The sequence below is a fragment of the Aptenodytes patagonicus genome, chromosome 1 (assembly GCF_965638725.1).
Source record: "Aptenodytes patagonicus chromosome 1, bAptPat1.pri.cur, whole genome shotgun sequence".
In the NCBI taxonomy this organism is placed as follows: Eukaryota; Metazoa; Chordata; class Aves; order Sphenisciformes; family Spheniscidae; genus Aptenodytes; species Aptenodytes patagonicus.
In genome coordinates this window covers 63,105,967-63,121,813 of record NC_134949.1, presented here as the reverse complement: position 1 = coordinate 63,121,813, position 15,847 = coordinate 63,105,967, and the positions used below count along the sequence as shown (strand labels likewise).

Genomic DNA, 15,847 nt, shown 5'->3' with positions numbered 1-15,847 from the left:
GATTTAACCCAAAATGCTCCGCTTTGCTTTTTCAGTTTTGATAAGAGACCTGGAAGATTTCTGTCTTTTTCTGACCTGGACTTATATGCTGTAACTTTTTGATTTGTCCAGTGAATCAAAAAAGAAACTTAACTCCACAATAACTATTCTGTCTTCCTGATTTTAAGCATGATATTTTGCTTGTGTGTGATGTTCTCTTTCAGACTAACGTAGTTATCTGAGTTTTGGCTTCCTAGCTATCATCTTCTGTAATAGCATGAGACAAATAAAGAGCATATGGCTGCACCAAGCAGTGCCTTAGTGTACAGTGGGTCCTAATAAAATGAAGTTGGTGTAAAGACTCTGCTGGTGGGTTTATGCTGTCTGTACAGCCACCCTCAAGACTGCAATGAGGACAGAGGTGTTGCCCAAGCAGAACCCATAAGGAAGCTGTATGCGCACTAGGACAGATAAAGATTATGGACAAATAGGCTTTTCAAGTGCAAAATAATTGGGTTTGATAAGCAGAAAGCGAATCTTTACCACATCCCAATATACACACAGAGCAGCTAGTATGGAAGCAAAGTGGATTCAGTTTTAACAATCTGCTTATTGCTGGGCATGACTGAGCTGCTATTACATTACAGCACATGTCAGAGGGTAAGTCTGGCCCTGCAGACATTGCTTCTCCACAGGGACGGTGGAGAAGGGACTGCAGGGACTCTACTGTCAACAGTGGCATAGGGCACCCTGGGTACAGAGCAGCCCAGGAGGAGCAGACTCATGCAGCCAGGCAAGGATTTGCAAAACAGAGGGGAGACAAGAGCCAAGGGTCAGAAGAGCTTAGAAGCCTGCTGAGGTCTGGTGTTTGGGGGGTCTTCCTGAGTGCTGCTTATTTTTGTGTGTGAGACTGAGAAAGGATTCTCCTCCCACCCAAAGCGGATGTTGAACCCTTCCGTAGACGTGGTCCAGGTTTGCTTTTAAAGACAGAAATGCTTCCAGTCTTTCTTTAAATATGTGCCTGCCCTTCTGAGGGTCCAGCCCTACTTCCATACAGACTGCTTGCTCTTTTTCGACATTGTGCATTGGCCTAGCACTGAAATGCATTAGAGAGAATACGAATCAAGAGTAAACATAAGAAGAAAGTGGATATAATCAAGTACATTTTGGACATAAAGACAGCAGACTTAAGGAGCTGAGTACATAGAGGAGATTCCTCAGAAAAAAAGCCTTCAAGCTACATAGGAAAAACAACAGTTGTCACTGTAGCCACATACTTGTGTGCAACTGGGATCTGAACAGAAAATAAGAGTTTGGGTCTTTGAACAAAAAAACAAATGTGAGAGCATGCAGCACTGTCAACTGCATGAGCAACACCGAGGGATGTTTGAGTAGGACAAACATTAATCTTTCCCCAAAACACATTGAAATTCTCTTAAACTTAGTGTCTCAGTTACAGGATGCAATTCTCTCCTGTGAGCGCTCTCTCTGTAGCCACTGGCCTTGTGCCTTCACCTACCTGGATACGAGGCTCCCCTACCTTCAGTCCATCCTGGCCCACAATGGGGGTTTACCGAGTTCATCTGGGCTGTGTTTGGACACTACTTCCTTCCCTGGGAGGTTTACCTCCTGAGCGAGTACAGATTACGTCCGGACTGGGGGGCAGCCGTGGTGCTTGATTTGCCGTCAGTCCTGGACCTCCTGTTATCCAAGTGCAGGGCCAGGCTGGAGCACAGCGCAGCTCCTTTTGGGCTCTTGCTCCCCGTGGAGATCAAGCTGTGGTGGGGGCTAATGCCTGGCCAAGTTTTACCCCAGCACAGAAGTAGGACATGGGCAGGATGTGAACCTGGGAGTGAGGAGTTGCTCCTGCATCCCGGGCAGGGACACAAGAGTGACTGAACAACCCTCGCAGAGTAACAGAAATTTTTGCTCCAGCTCTTAAATCAAGGAGAGGATGAACCTCCCCAGGTCCACACAGACACCTCCTTTACAGAAAGGCAGCCTGGCTGCTGATGGCACCATGAGATCTCTCCTTTCTTTAGGTATCCCCTCAATTCCCTGTGTCTCAGTCTGGATCTTGCTTCCACGTTTTCTTCCCTGTCTTGAGAGAGGATTTATTTTCAAGACTTTCATATTTACAGCTCTCTTAATCCTCCTCCTCCCCTCTTCGTGTCCCAGAGTAGTTTTATAGATTGTCTAGAGAAAAGGCAAAATCCTCAAAGCCAGTGCTGGAGGCACCATCCCTTAATCACTCCCAAGTGTGAGCTGGGAGGAGGAGAGGGTTGAGCTGTGCTCTCCGCCTGCGTTCCTATGTGCGAGTGCCCAGAGAGATCCCAGAAGCCTGGGCAAACCCCAGCCTCAGCAAGGATCAGAGGGGCTCCGAACGCACCACACAGGGCCATCAGCACGCACGAGTGGCCATGCAAGGTCTGGCCCTCTGTGGGGGCCAGCGGCTGCAGCGCCATGTCCACTCCGGGGAAGAGTCTGATCATATTTTGTGGCTTTTTTGTTTTCCTTTTTCCTACTTCATGTGGTTGTGTGAGGCAGTGACAGCCAAAGCAGCCGATCCCACATCTCCTCCCTGTGCCACCCCTCTGAGACAAACCCACTGTGTTTCCCCAGGCCAGCACCGAGCTGGAGACAGAGACCCTGGTGACAAGGCGAGGGGTCTCCCTGCCCAGAGGAGCCCACCAACAGAGGGTCTGGACCAACTCCTATAGCTAACCTGCACCTCACAGTTGATTTTATCAAGCAGGGAAGGGGTACAAGAGGAAAAAACCCTCTCGAGGTCTTCCTCCTTGTCCCCACCCTTCACCTGTATATCACCACCTTCCCCATCTCTGCTGCAGATGTCACTGAGAACAAAGGTTGTGTCTCTGAGATACCATGGTTATGGCCTGGGTGAGAAAGGGTGGGGGTTGTCTCAGCTGTGCATGTCCATGAGTCTTACACAGCTGTACACAGAGCAAGGTCCTTTACGTTCAGTTAGAACAGCCCAAGGGCTGCTCTAGTTTACGCACCCCAGCACTCATGAATTCGTTAATGACAGCCCTGAGGAGCGGAAGCTGCAGGTCAGGCTTGTACCATTAAATTCCTTCCCTCCAGCCCTACTACATTGCCAACAGCACACAAAACTGGCTTAAGAGTTCCTATGCCCGGTCTCTTGTCAAACCTTGGTGCTGGGAGAGACTGCAAGTTTGCACAGAAAGCATTGGCCTCATTGGGTTGGGAAACCACCACAGTGCAGACATCTTTCAGTTTTTGTCAGGGTCACTTGGGAAAACCATGATTCAGCTGGTCTGGTTTAGGTACCTGCTTTGGGGCAAGAAGAATCATATGCAAGGAGTGGCTATTTCCCTCCTTCCTATACTAACTCCCCTGCAGATTTTCCTTTAAGGCTGATAGCAATTTGGTTGGTAGACAGCAATGCATTTAACAAGGGAATATCAACAGGCCTCCTTAGTTCACCTACAGACATGCACGCTGCCAACATATGGACATTTTGCAGGACTGTATTGCAATGGTCAATTCACAGATTTAGACTAGCTCTGCTGTTGTTAGTATGAATTTCCCTTCATCTTAATGAATCAAATATGTCCTATAACTCATAATTATTTTTCATTTGTACTAATACCACACAAACCTTTCATCCCCTAGTCAATTCAGTTTACAAATGGAAAGTATGCAGGCCACAACTTTTTACAGTGTTCTATAGAAGAAGCTGCTTTCAGGCACAACTATTACATGTTGATATTCTTTAAAAAAAAGAGTCACAAAACCAATATAACAGAGTGTATTGGCTTGGGAACACAGAGAACACAGCTGTGTGTGTTGCAACACAGCCATCCTGAATTGCAAGGATTTTGTGCTTTTTAAACAGCATCCATGACATCTGGGAAATATTTCTGGAAGAATAAATAGGCACACAATGTCCTGAAAGGTAAATGGCTCCTTGTTTCTCCAAAAGTTTTCCAAATCAGTCAGTACAAGCTGCTGAGTTCCTTTGGAGTGAACAAAGTGCAAAATACTGCCATTTTTATGCTGTTTTGTAGTTATCATCTACCCTCTCTGTAGAGGTACCAACAGTGGGAGATGGTGGGCTTATTTATATCAGATTTACTGAGGTAAACAAGGGCTAAGAGGACAATAGCTGCCCCCAGTAGAAATGCTTCATGCAACATGTGCACTATGAGTCACACAGCTCACATTCAGGTGATATTTGCCTTTCTATACATATAAATAATATAAATATAAATATAAATATAAATATAAATATAAATATAAATATAAATATAAATATAAATATAAATATAAATATAAATATAAATATAAATATAAATACACATACACATACACATACTCAGACGTCAATCTCAGGTTACAGCCCAATTCACTTCTACCTCTTACTCAAGCAGTTACAGTGGAATACCTCCTGCTTAAATCGAGAAAATGCATTTTTTCCACCCTCATATCAGTTAAAAGTAGAGGCTTTGATTTAAAAGTTTGAAGTCAAATTTTAACTTAAAAAGGCCATTTGTGCTCCAGGACTTCAAGTCATTTTAACCCCAGAAAAGAAACGCATGCTGGTTTCCCCCATTATGGCAATGAAATGGAATTACAAACATGACCACAAATACCCTGAGCAAATGTTGCTGCAATGCAAAAATGTAAAGACCTGGTCAGGTCTCCTGAAGGAAAATATTTACCTCAAATGTGCGCAGAACTTTAGCCAGTGCCCCAACTTCTTCTTTCAGAGAGAAAATCAAAGAAATCACACCATTTTTATTTGAGGACTCTTCAATGTACATAGATTCCTGAAAGAAAAGAAAACAAACAAAAACATACATTCACCCTAGAAGTCAATTTTGCTTTGCTCCATTTCCCTTTTGCATGGCATCAGCAATGTAAAGAGGGTATAAAGTTGCTTTAAGTGGGAATCAAGGCCACTGTTGCTGCCAGAAATAGAGCAGCTCTGGGGCTGCTCTGATTTATGATGGTACAGACACAAATCCCTTCTCTCAAACCAGGGCCCATGTTGGAGCGAGGTAGTCAAAAAGGACATGAAAATAGCCTAATATCATCTCTGTCTTGCTTCACCTCTCAGGCGTATCAAGCTCAGGGATGACTGGAAACATTATTGCACTTTGGTTTCAGCTACAGTGCAAAGACCTTCCCTCAGGCTTTCTTTTCATTAACACTCAGGATTAAGCAGAGCAATGTAGATGAGCTCTGTGCAAAGATGCAGGCCATGATCTATGTTTCCCTTCAGTTCTGCTTGTACCTGCCAGGTAGCTCCAGGAGAGGTGGTATTCACAAGAGGGATATGGAAGTTGCTTTAAAAACAAAATAACAACAACAAACAACAAAAAAAAAGGAAAAATGTTGGAGCAAACATTTAGATCTTCCCTAAATCCCACAGTGAGTAAAGACTCAGTTAGGGCAAGGCGTGTTTTCATTTATGTTTGTTCTCTTTCTCTTACTGATTTTCTGCTCTGCAAATTCCGAAAGGCAATTTCCAGTATTCCCAAGCAAGGAGAATGTTTATTTTAATTATTTTCATGGTTCTCATTACCAGAATGTCTTAGTATGTCTCAGTACATGTGTTTCTTTTCACAAAACCCCTGTTAAGTAACGAAGAGCTATTTCACCACTTCAGAAACAGGAAACTGAGTCCTGGAGTGGGGCCAGATTTTCAAAACTATCTGGGTACCTGACACAGCAGGTAAGTGCCTGCTGAGATTTCCAGAATAGCTTAATTTTTCTGATGTCCGAGTAAATTTGATTCACAACCATCACAAACTTTTGGAAGTCACATTAATGTCTTATTTATTGGGTTTTTTTAACATCTACTGGCCTTGGGCAAATTGCCCCTGGTTCGTATTTCAAAGATCACACCAGATACCTGCAACACAAACGGATATTGGTGTTAACAAGTCCTGGGCCAAAACTTGACTCAAGGTATCCATTCAATTTTTCTTTATGAAGGTCTGTATTTTCAGTCAGAGCCTGTCCTCGTTGTAGCTGTTGCTTAATTTAACATATAAGTTAGAGTGTAAAGAGTGTCAGTTCCCAAATATTGTCCTTAGAAAAGACAGTCTTTATAGCAGACAAATTAATAATCAGCTCCAGCTGCCCTGAAGCCATAAAGCTCTTGGTGGGACTACATTTTCTGAGGCAGTGTTATAAGGAACTGCCTTCTTTTTTAAAGTAAATAATTGCTGATTCTTCAGGCTGTCTCTGAGCCTGCTGCTAACTTGAGAATTCATTGCCAGAGACTGGCAACAGATTTTTCTATCTGGCTTTATTTCCAGAGGTTGCAAAGGTTATGCAAATGTTTTCCACCTTTATGGGGAACCTCTAGGGGGAACTGTAGTAGAAATACTGGTTTTATGCACCAGAGGGAAGATTGTCACGTGTTCAACTGTGACACTTCCCACAGTATCTCTTGTGTATCTCTTGTGTCTCCTGGGTCCTCACCCAGCCAGGGAGACAGCCCGGCTTTTACATGGTGGGGACGAAAAGGAAAAGCACTCGGGAGTGATGTGGCAGCTGGCTAATGAAACCCATTTACACCTGAAGCAACCACGAGGGAAAACAATGACAGGAGTCTGTCAAAAGGCAAACCAAACGTCAGTAGTCTGGAGATTTTATGAAAGTTAGTGTAACCAAAGCCATCATCTGAAATACTGTCTATACATTGCTTTGCCCTTGTTTTCCCCCACCACAACTGAAACTGATCTTAAGGACAGAACTGTGCTACACCAGTGTCTGCCCAATGGACCAAGAATTCAGTGTTCATGGTCTGCACTGGAACTGTTACGTGCAGTTACGTATTTAAAATACTCTTGCCAAGGCATGCTGCGAGGACCAACTTCTATGGCAGGTTGACTTGAATCTGTGTGACAAAGGAAGAATTTGTGGTTTGGACACCTGCAGGGGATATAATGCAAGGTTCAAGTTCTGCAAGGTAATTCTGATATTAATTGATCTCTTTATACCATGAGATCACCCAAAAATGCCTTAAAAACATCCTTTCCAACCCAGATAGATTCTCATTGGTCATTAGCCTTGATGTGTTGTGATCAGCCACTTTCAATTTATCCTCACTCATTTTCCCACTCTTGTAAATTGATTTATGTTGGTACTTAAAAGTAAGACACATTGCAGTAGGGAGTAGGCACTAATCCTGCAAAGAGAGTGATATTTGCTTAACTTCTTGCACATCTGCATATGCACTCAGTTCACTGGAAGATCTTTGTACAAACGTTAACTCATGCCCAAGTCTGTCCACAGAGATGACAGCTTTCGTTGCAAGGGGAAAGAAGAGTAACATGATTGTTTTCCTGTACCCAGTTCTTATCAATATATATGGAGGCAATATATATCAATACACACTGGAGACAATATACATCAACATATACACAGGCACATTTATTGCTGAGCTTTTTGTAGTACCTATGCATAATTTTAACTGTTGATCACAGTTTATCCATTCTCAATTCTAATTCTAATTTCTTGTTTTTCAGCCTGTTATATAGACAGGAATTGCAACTTTGGGGTAGTTCTACTGTTCTGTTACTACTGTGGTTATGATTAAGAATTGAACAAATTGTTTCATTGTCATTGAAATATTGCCTATATGGCATGTATATGTGATTTATAAATGTAGTGTGGGATAAATTAAGCTCTAATTTTCTTCCAGCTCCTTTTTTTTTTCAAGAAGTAAAATAAGAACCAGTTGACAAAATGAACATCCATTCCTGGACCTACTACAATCTCAAAGATAGGTGATGTGTAGATGCAAGGAGGGGTTTACCTGAGTGCAATGCAAACCTGCATTTTTAGTTAACTACTCCGCACAGAGATTGATATTGCCTTCCTGACACATGTGGCAGTATTGCAGATGAGTAACACAGACCTGTCAGCCTTCTAATCCATTTCTGAGCAGGTTAGATAAAGCCCTTCACAGTGAATTCCAACACTGTTAAAACCAGGGGAAGTTTGGCTTGCAGTTTCAGTGAGAGAAAAATTTCACCTCTGTGTCACAAATTCCAGACTTACTAGATACACAGAATAGTAGGGGAAAATTCAGGAAAAAAAATATTTTAAAGGAAATAAGATTCCTAAGTTACTTCTGAAGATGGAACTAGTTTCCGAGTCAGATTTCTTAAGGCATTTAGATGCTCAGCTCCCACAGATCTCATTGGGACCAAGCAATTACACAACTTGGAAAAGTAGCAAGGTGAGATCCTGGAGAATTATTGTGAGAGTTCAGCCTCATACACAAAGTAGTAGGAAACCAGGCTTCCTTGGCTGCTCTGCTCTTAAAACGGCTTGTAGAAACTGAAGCCCTTTTTTTTTTTTCCCCCCCTGCATCTTCCACAGCTCGTCTCTGGCTTCAGCAGTATTGCATAGGACACATACATGCAGAATTTGGTCCTAATGATTAACCATGCTGGCCTCAAGTTATGTTGCTTGCCCCTGCAGTAACTATAGTGCCTGTACTCGAAAGGCACGGGCTTCAGGACTTTCCTGTATTTTTGAAAACAAAGGGTTCAAAGTAAGTCAGTAAACCTTAAAAAAAGGGGATGTCAGAGTCCCAGAATTTAGCAAATAGCTCCAGCAGAAGAGCACGTTAACTTCAGCTGCTTTCCTTTAACAGAAGAAGACAACTTTCTTTTCATCACACAGGTTTAAAATCTCTAATTAGCTGCTGGTCTTTTCTGCTTCTTCTATTTGCCATATATGCAAGGATACTGTCGCAATGTTCATTTTCGTTCTCACTGCACTTTTGTGAGCACAATTAACAACAGACAAGTATGCCAGCTGCCAAAAGAGAGAACGGTGGCAACCAGGCACCGCAAAGCATCAAGACAGGCATGTTGTTTCCTCTCATCTTGGGTCACACTGCCTCTCAGAAAGCAGGGAACAAGATTTGCAAGCATGGGGGGGCAGGAGGGAGGCAGCCACAGCCCCCCCACAAAAAGCGGGCACACAGACCCCATCACTTACCTGGAAAGGGTCGCCATTCATTTTGCAGTGCTGTGCATCCATGTTGCAGAGGCAGCAATGCCCACGCAGGGAGGCCCCTTTGCCGCTGCAGGTGAAGCCTTCTGACCTTACTACAGTGGCCAGAGCTCTGTGCAAAGGTATTTAAAGTGGAGCAAGTGAAGAAAAGCCATCCCCTTCCTCCCCTTTCCCAGCTCCCTCCCCTGGACACCGTGCCAAGGGGGCGTTCTCCCTACACGCCCCCCCACCCACCCACCCCTGGCACATGGACAAGCCGCTCCATGCTGGCCAGCCCCTGCGAGTCCCACCCCAGCACGTAGCAGCTCTCCAGCATATTGCTTCTATCTGCACCCAACATGGATGAGCGGCATGCTTTGAATTAACAGCCTTCCTCCTCCTGATCAACATCAGCCGCTGCTTTCATTTTTGCACGTCAGCACTTGGTCTTCAGTTCAGCCTCCTCCCGTCCATTCCCACCGCTGCATGCATGTTCAGCCTCAGGTGGGTTTCCTACAGGGGCTTGCTCCATGTGACCAGAGATCAGATGTTCTCCAGGATCCGCTCTTTGGATGCCAGACACAAGCCAGGGAGGTCTGTGACACAGCACAGCAGCTGAGGGATTTGTCCTTTAGTAGGACCCTTTGGGCTTCAGCCAAGAGGTCAGAGAGCAGGAGACATCGCTCCACACACCAGACATTGGAGAGACCCAGTGTAAAGGAAGCATGAGACAGGAGTTAGCTTCATGGACCTCACACTGGGATATGAGTCTGGACATGGAGAAAGGGAAGAAGGTAAAGGAAGAAAAAGAGCAGGGAAGAGTAGGTCAGAGCTAAAGGGCCGGAGATGCAGAAGGACTGCAGAAGATGTATGTGTGCTTGCATATAGTGTCAGCCATGGAGAACTACAAGGGGAATGGGGTGGGGGGGCATGAAAGATTTCAGAAAAGGTTGGTAAAGTTTTGATATAAAAAAGCCCAGATTTCGTTTAGAAAGAGTCACCAAAGGGGTCGAGGTAATAATGGAAAGCTGTAGCCCAATACCAGAGGGCAGGTGAAAAAAAAAACCCAAACAACTTGCCGAGTATCTATCTTGCTATTTGGAAAGATGAAGCCTGTACCGAGACAAGCTATGTCAAGGCAGGTAATCTTGCTATATTTTTGTGATGAAGATAAATTCTGTGGAATAGAGAAATCAACTCTTTATGGTTATTTTAGCCTTGAGGGAAGCTCTACTGCATGCACCAGTGCAAACTCAGATTGGTGAATACTAACAAAGACTTACTGTGAATTATTGGTACTTAAAAATCCAATAGCTGCTAAATCTGATCGGCCTTACAGTAGGGAAACTGAGTGGACCCACTTTCAGGGATCTCAGTCCGAACCCATGTTGAACCCCATGACCGTGAAGTCAGAATCCAGCCCACTGAAATTATTGACTGTGTAATGTGCATCTGAAGTAACTCAGTGCTTTGGGCTTGAATACATACCTCTTGCAGAAGAACTGCTTCTTTGTGCATCCTGCGGCTGCACACAGGGGTAGAAAGTTACTTTCTGAAGTGCCCAGCAAGCCTGTGATATGGGCTGGCAGCTCAAGGTGGGCAGTCAAATGCGATACACACATAACACACTGGGCCCTGCTGACACCGTGGCAGCAGGTTGGGGCACGGAGAGATGGGGCAGCAGGAGAAAGGGAGGTTAACCTTGGTAATTGCCAGCAGTATAAAAACTACTGGTTTTTAACTGCTCAGCCAATAAGTTCACTACGGGAGGCAATATTTTGTGTCCTGTGTGCAGCAACCGGCACAGTCCTATCCATGACAGGGACATTGAAGGCCACCTTGCAAAAAAAAAGCAGTGAGATGAGGATGGTGCCAACACTGACTGTAGCAGTCCCTGTGCAGGGCAGAACAGCCTCCAGCAACTGGTCTTATTTACTTTCCCCACACACCATGCCTCACTACCTGGTATATTTTTCAACTAGATTTTAAAAAACTTAAATGCATGTCCTAAGGCTGGCCAGAATAACTGTGGCATCCACAGTAATAAACTGTTTTTTTCTGTCATTTGTTTGTGCCTTCCTTTTTCTTTCTTTTTTCCTTCTCTTTTCACTAGCCTTTGATCAATTTTTTTTCCTTCTCTGTGGCTTTTACATGCATGTAGTCTTTTTTTCCATTCTTCCATCCTTTTTCTTATGTTTTGCACCCTCTGTTCACTCTACCCTGACAGTAATGGCAAGGCAAAGTGAAATATTGGGTATACAAAATACTGCTCAAGCCAAATCCTCGTAATTATCTATTTTGAACCCTCCTACCCCCTGCTTTTTCTATTTATATTGCAAGCTTATCTCTTATTGCTACATAATCATAACAATATCATAGAATCATAGAATAGTTTGGGTTGGAAGGGACCTCTGAAGGTCATCTAGTCCAACCCTCCTGCCGTGGGCAGGGACATCTTCAACTCGATCAGGTTGCTCAGAGCTCCATCCAACCTGACCTTGAATGTTTCCAGGGAGGGGGCATCCACCACCTCTCTGGGCAACCTGTGCCAGCGTTTCACCACCCTCAGCATCAAAAATTTCTTCCTTATAGCTAGTCTAAATCTACCCCCTTTAGTTTAAAGCCATTCCCCCTTGTCCTGTCACAACAGGCCCTGCTAAAGAGGTTGCCACCATCTTTTTTATAAGCCCCCTTTAAGTACTGATAGGCTGCAAGAAGGTCTCCCTGAAGCCTTCTCTTCTCTAGGCTGAACAACCCCAATTCTCTCAGCCTTTCCTCATAGGAGAGGTGTTCCATCCCCCTGAGCATTTTCATAGCCCTCCTCTGGACCCGCTCCAACAGGTCCGTGTCTTTTTTATGCTGAGGGCTCCAGAGCTGGACGCAGTCCTCCAGGTGGGGTCTCACCAGAGCAGAGCAGAGGGGCAGAATCACCTCCCTCGACCTGCTGGCCATGCTTCTTTGGATGCAGCCCAGGATACGATTGGCCTTCTGGGCTGCGAATGCCCATTGCTGGCTCGTGTCCAGCTTTTCATCCACCAGTACCCCCAAGTCCTTCTCGGCAGGGCTGCTCTCAATCCCTTCATCCCCCAGCCTGTACTGGTACTGGGGGTTGCCCCGACCCAGGTGCAGGACCTTGCACTTGGCCTTGTTAAACCTCATGAGGTTCACACGGGCCCACTTCTGGAGCTTGTCCAGGTCCCTCTGGATGGCATCCCATCCCCCTGGCGTGTCGACCGCACCACTCAGCTTGGTGTCATCTGCAAACTTGCTGAGGGTGTACTTGATCCCACTGTCTATGTCATTGATGAAGATATTAAACAGTACCGGTCCCAATACGGACCCCTGCGGGACACCACTCGTCACCAGTCTCCATCTGGACATTGAGCCATTGACCACTACCCTCTGGATGCGACCATCTAACCAATTCCTCACCCAGCGGACAGTCCACCCATCAAATCCATACCTCCCCAGTTTAGGGAGAAGGATGTTGTGGGGGACCGTGTCCAAGGCCTTACAGAGGTCCAGATAGACGACATCTGTAGCCCTTCCCGTGTCCACTGATGTGGTCACTCCATCATAGAAGGCCACTAGGTTAGTCAGGCAGGACTTGCCCTTGGTGAAGCCATGCTGGCTGTCTTGAATCACCTCCCTGACCTTCACGTGCCTTAGCATAGCTTCCAGGAGGATCTGTTCCATGATCTTCCCAGGCACAGACATGAGACTGACTGGCCTGGTTTTAGAAGAAAAAATAAATTCTTTGCAATTACATTTGTTCTAGATATATCAAGACTTAAATCTTATTGAAAGCAGCTACATCCATTGATTGTACATAATCTTCAAAAGCTGTTATTCTCTCTTCCAGCATATCTGTTCCAACTTTATCATCAACAACACACTGGATCTGAAGCTTTTTGATACCATAGCCGACCAGTACCAGCTTGGAAGATCCCCAGACCAAGCCATCTGCCTGAATGCTTCAAACACACTCCTCTAGTTTGGCCACGTCTGTCTCATCATCCCAAGGTTTTACATCAAGCAAGGTTGATGATTTGGCAACAACAGCTGGTTTTTTGGACTTCTTTGATTCATATTGGGCCAGATGTTCTTCCTTCAGTTTCTTTGCTGCTTCACTTTCCTCCTTGTCGTCAGATCCAAAAAGATCAATGTCATCATCATCTTTGCTATCTGTGGCTGCACCTGTTGTGTCCTCAACATCAGCAGGGCCGTATTTCCCCAAAGCCTTCTTTACTCCTGGCAAGCTTGCCTTTTGCTTTTTGTACGACTTGATATGATTGTACCACCGAAGAGCATGAAACAAGTCTGCAGAAGGTGGGGCAGCGATTGCTTCAAAGACTGCTATATCAGCCTGAGAAGGGACATACCCCTCAATATAGCTCCTGTCAGCCGGAAAGTCATTGAGGAACCGGAGGCCAGCGGCGGACTTAAGGTCCCCGAAACCCATGACGGCAACAGTGTGGCACACACGCTCCCACCCGCACCCTGAGCCTGACCGCCATGCAAAGAGTACGTATCACCAGTGTACTACCACCAGTTCACTGTTTAATCAGCCTGGACTGTCAGAGGTTGCCTGGTAGCAAAAGGCACTGGCTGGGGGAAGCAAAGCTCCTTCTTTCCAGCAGGAATTCCCAAATTGTCTTGTTCTGGAGCAAAGGGGGGTGGGGGGGTGGGGGTGGGGTGTCCAGTGCCATTACAGTATAAACACACAGTTGCATCAGTACTAGTTACCTTGGACCATTTCAGAGTCCAAATTGCCTGAGCTTCCCTGTCCTCTTTGAAGCACTAGTTCAGCATACGGGTTCATCCCCCTGCAGTGACATTGCTAGCTGAGATTTCCCACTCAGGTTTCAAGTTGGCCCATGTGTCTGGTTCCCCGTACTCTGGGTGGGCACCTGAGTTTTGGGTCCACTAGTTCTGCTCTGGCTCTTGCTGCAGCACTGTGCAGATATGCACTGATGTCCCACATTGCCTCCATCTAAAAACACCTTTTCGCCCTCAGAAACACACACCTTCTTGGGACACACATGCACCACACACATCCACTCCTGGCTGTGCTGCTCAGCCACAACTAAGAGGGCTCTTTGCACGGAAAGTTGGCAGCTTCCCCTGGCTGGCATAATGCAAGTTCAAAGGGCCACGGACTTTGGCTGCTTTTCAGGCTGCTTTTTCCCGCCTCTGCCTTTAGCCAGTATTTGCAGAGCGGCGGCTTCCCTGTAGCTGTGTGTTTTCAGGTTTGGGCAAGGATGTCCCTTCCTGTGCAAGGACACTGGGACTATCCTTGGCCTGCAGCTCCCTGCCTGCCCTGCTGCTTCAGGACGTCCCAGTCGATTTGAGGGAGCAGTAAGCAATGGAGAGAGGCTTTTCTAGTAAAACCAGAAGCTCCTGAAAAATTTCCAAACAAGGATTCAGTGAGCATCTCAGGGGGTTTGTGTGTGTGCGTGTGTGTGTGTGTGTGTGTGTGTGTGGCGGGGGGAGTCCCCCTTACCGATTTTGTGTATGCATTTACCAGAGGTCTCCGGATGCTGCAGCTCCCCATTACGTGCCAGCCAGGCTGCGTTTCCTCACACCCCGGTCTACATCGTGGTTGCAAAACCGTCCAGCCACATCCCCCCCTCCTTGCAGAGCCGGGCTCCCCGACATCTCCTGCAGCCCGCTGCTAAATGCTTTTTGGCCGCACCCCATCTCCTCCCCAGCCGTTTCCCCGTCCTCTTCCCTCCGGAGCGCGGCGTGGCCGGGAGGTGGCACTGTGTCTTCACGGCAGCGGCCGCCGAGGCCGGGAGGGTGGGCGGGGGACACCCGGCTGTCCCCGCCGCCTGCCCCCGGGGCTGGGGGGGGGGGGGGTGTCTGCCTCCCAGGCTGCGGCAGGCATCACCCAAACCCCCCTCCCAGCCCTCCTGCCAGGGGACTGCCACCGCGGAGGCGCCGGGAAGAACGCTCCCCAGCCTCCAAAATTTAGCTCTCCAAAAAGTGACGATGGGGCGAGGCGGGGGGGCAGCCCGGTGTGATTTATCCCCCGGGGCTGTGATGGACGCGGGACGCGTGGCCGCACAATGGGGCCACCCGGCAGGGCCGGCGGGCGAAGGGCCCCGCTCCGCAGGCGCGGAGGGCCGGGGGCGCCGCGCACCCCGGCGCCGGCGGGCGGCAGCGCCCGGCGGGACCCGCGGGAGCGGCGGAGGGGCGAGCGGGCCGGGGCTGGGGCTGGGGCCGGGGCTGGGGCCGGGGGGGGCGACTACCGCGGCTGCTGCTGGTTTGGTTTTTTTTTCTTTTTTTTTTGCAGCCCTATATGCAAACTGTCACTTCAGGTTAGCACAGGACCTGATGTAGCTCATTAGCATGAGCTGTATCTAATATGCTTAAAACCTCTAATTATTTATTATGCCCTAATTGGCAGCCCGAGAAATGTCTGCAAAGTGATGAGTGTTCATCCCAAAACGCCTTTCGAGAAGAATTCAGGAGTGTCCCTGGTCATTTTTAATTCTTCATTGGGGCACAGACTTTATTCCTCTTGTAGCCGATACAACGCTAAGAAAACTCGTACAGCTTGCTATCCCGAGGACTAGCCTCCCTCCACCCTGGGAAGGATGGGCAACAATTACTCACGAACACGGTTTAATGCTCAAAGTCCTTCTTGCTGTAAAGGGACGCTTAGGAAGAGACGTTAAAGTTTATCAAGTATGCAAAAGTGTAGGCAGATGCTCCTTGAAAATGATTTACCCGAAGGAACAGCCGTCAGGGAAAAATCGCTTTCCTGCCTTCTGAAAGTAGCAAAGTTTTGAAAATTATATTCACATAGAAACTGTTTCAAAATAAGTTTACCTCTCTGGGGTCGCCCCTCCCCCCCGCC

At 46.8% G+C, this 15,847-nt stretch overlaps 1 protein-coding gene and 1 pseudogene across 1 annotated transcript in view; both read right to left on the bottom strand.

Moving 5' to 3' along the window:
* PAH (phenylalanine hydroxylase) overlaps nucleotides 1-9,090 on the bottom strand; it is a 39,886-nt gene extending 30,796 nt beyond the window's left edge. The window contains exons 1-2 of the mRNA XM_076339595.1: nucleotides 8,992-9,090; nucleotides 4,686-4,793 (exon numbers count right to left, since the gene is read on the bottom strand). Coding sequence (XP_076195710.1) covers nucleotides 4,686-4,793; nucleotides 8,992-9,033 — 150 coding nt within the window. The 5' untranslated portion in view covers nucleotides 9,034-9,090. The remainder of the gene's footprint in view (nucleotides 1-4,685; nucleotides 4,794-8,991) is intronic.
* Nucleotides 9,091-12,767: 3,677 nt separating this feature from the next.
* Nucleotides 12,768-13,447, bottom strand: LOC143155772 (elongation factor 1-beta pseudogene; annotated as a pseudogene).
* Nucleotides 13,448-15,847: the final 2,400 nt, after the last annotated feature.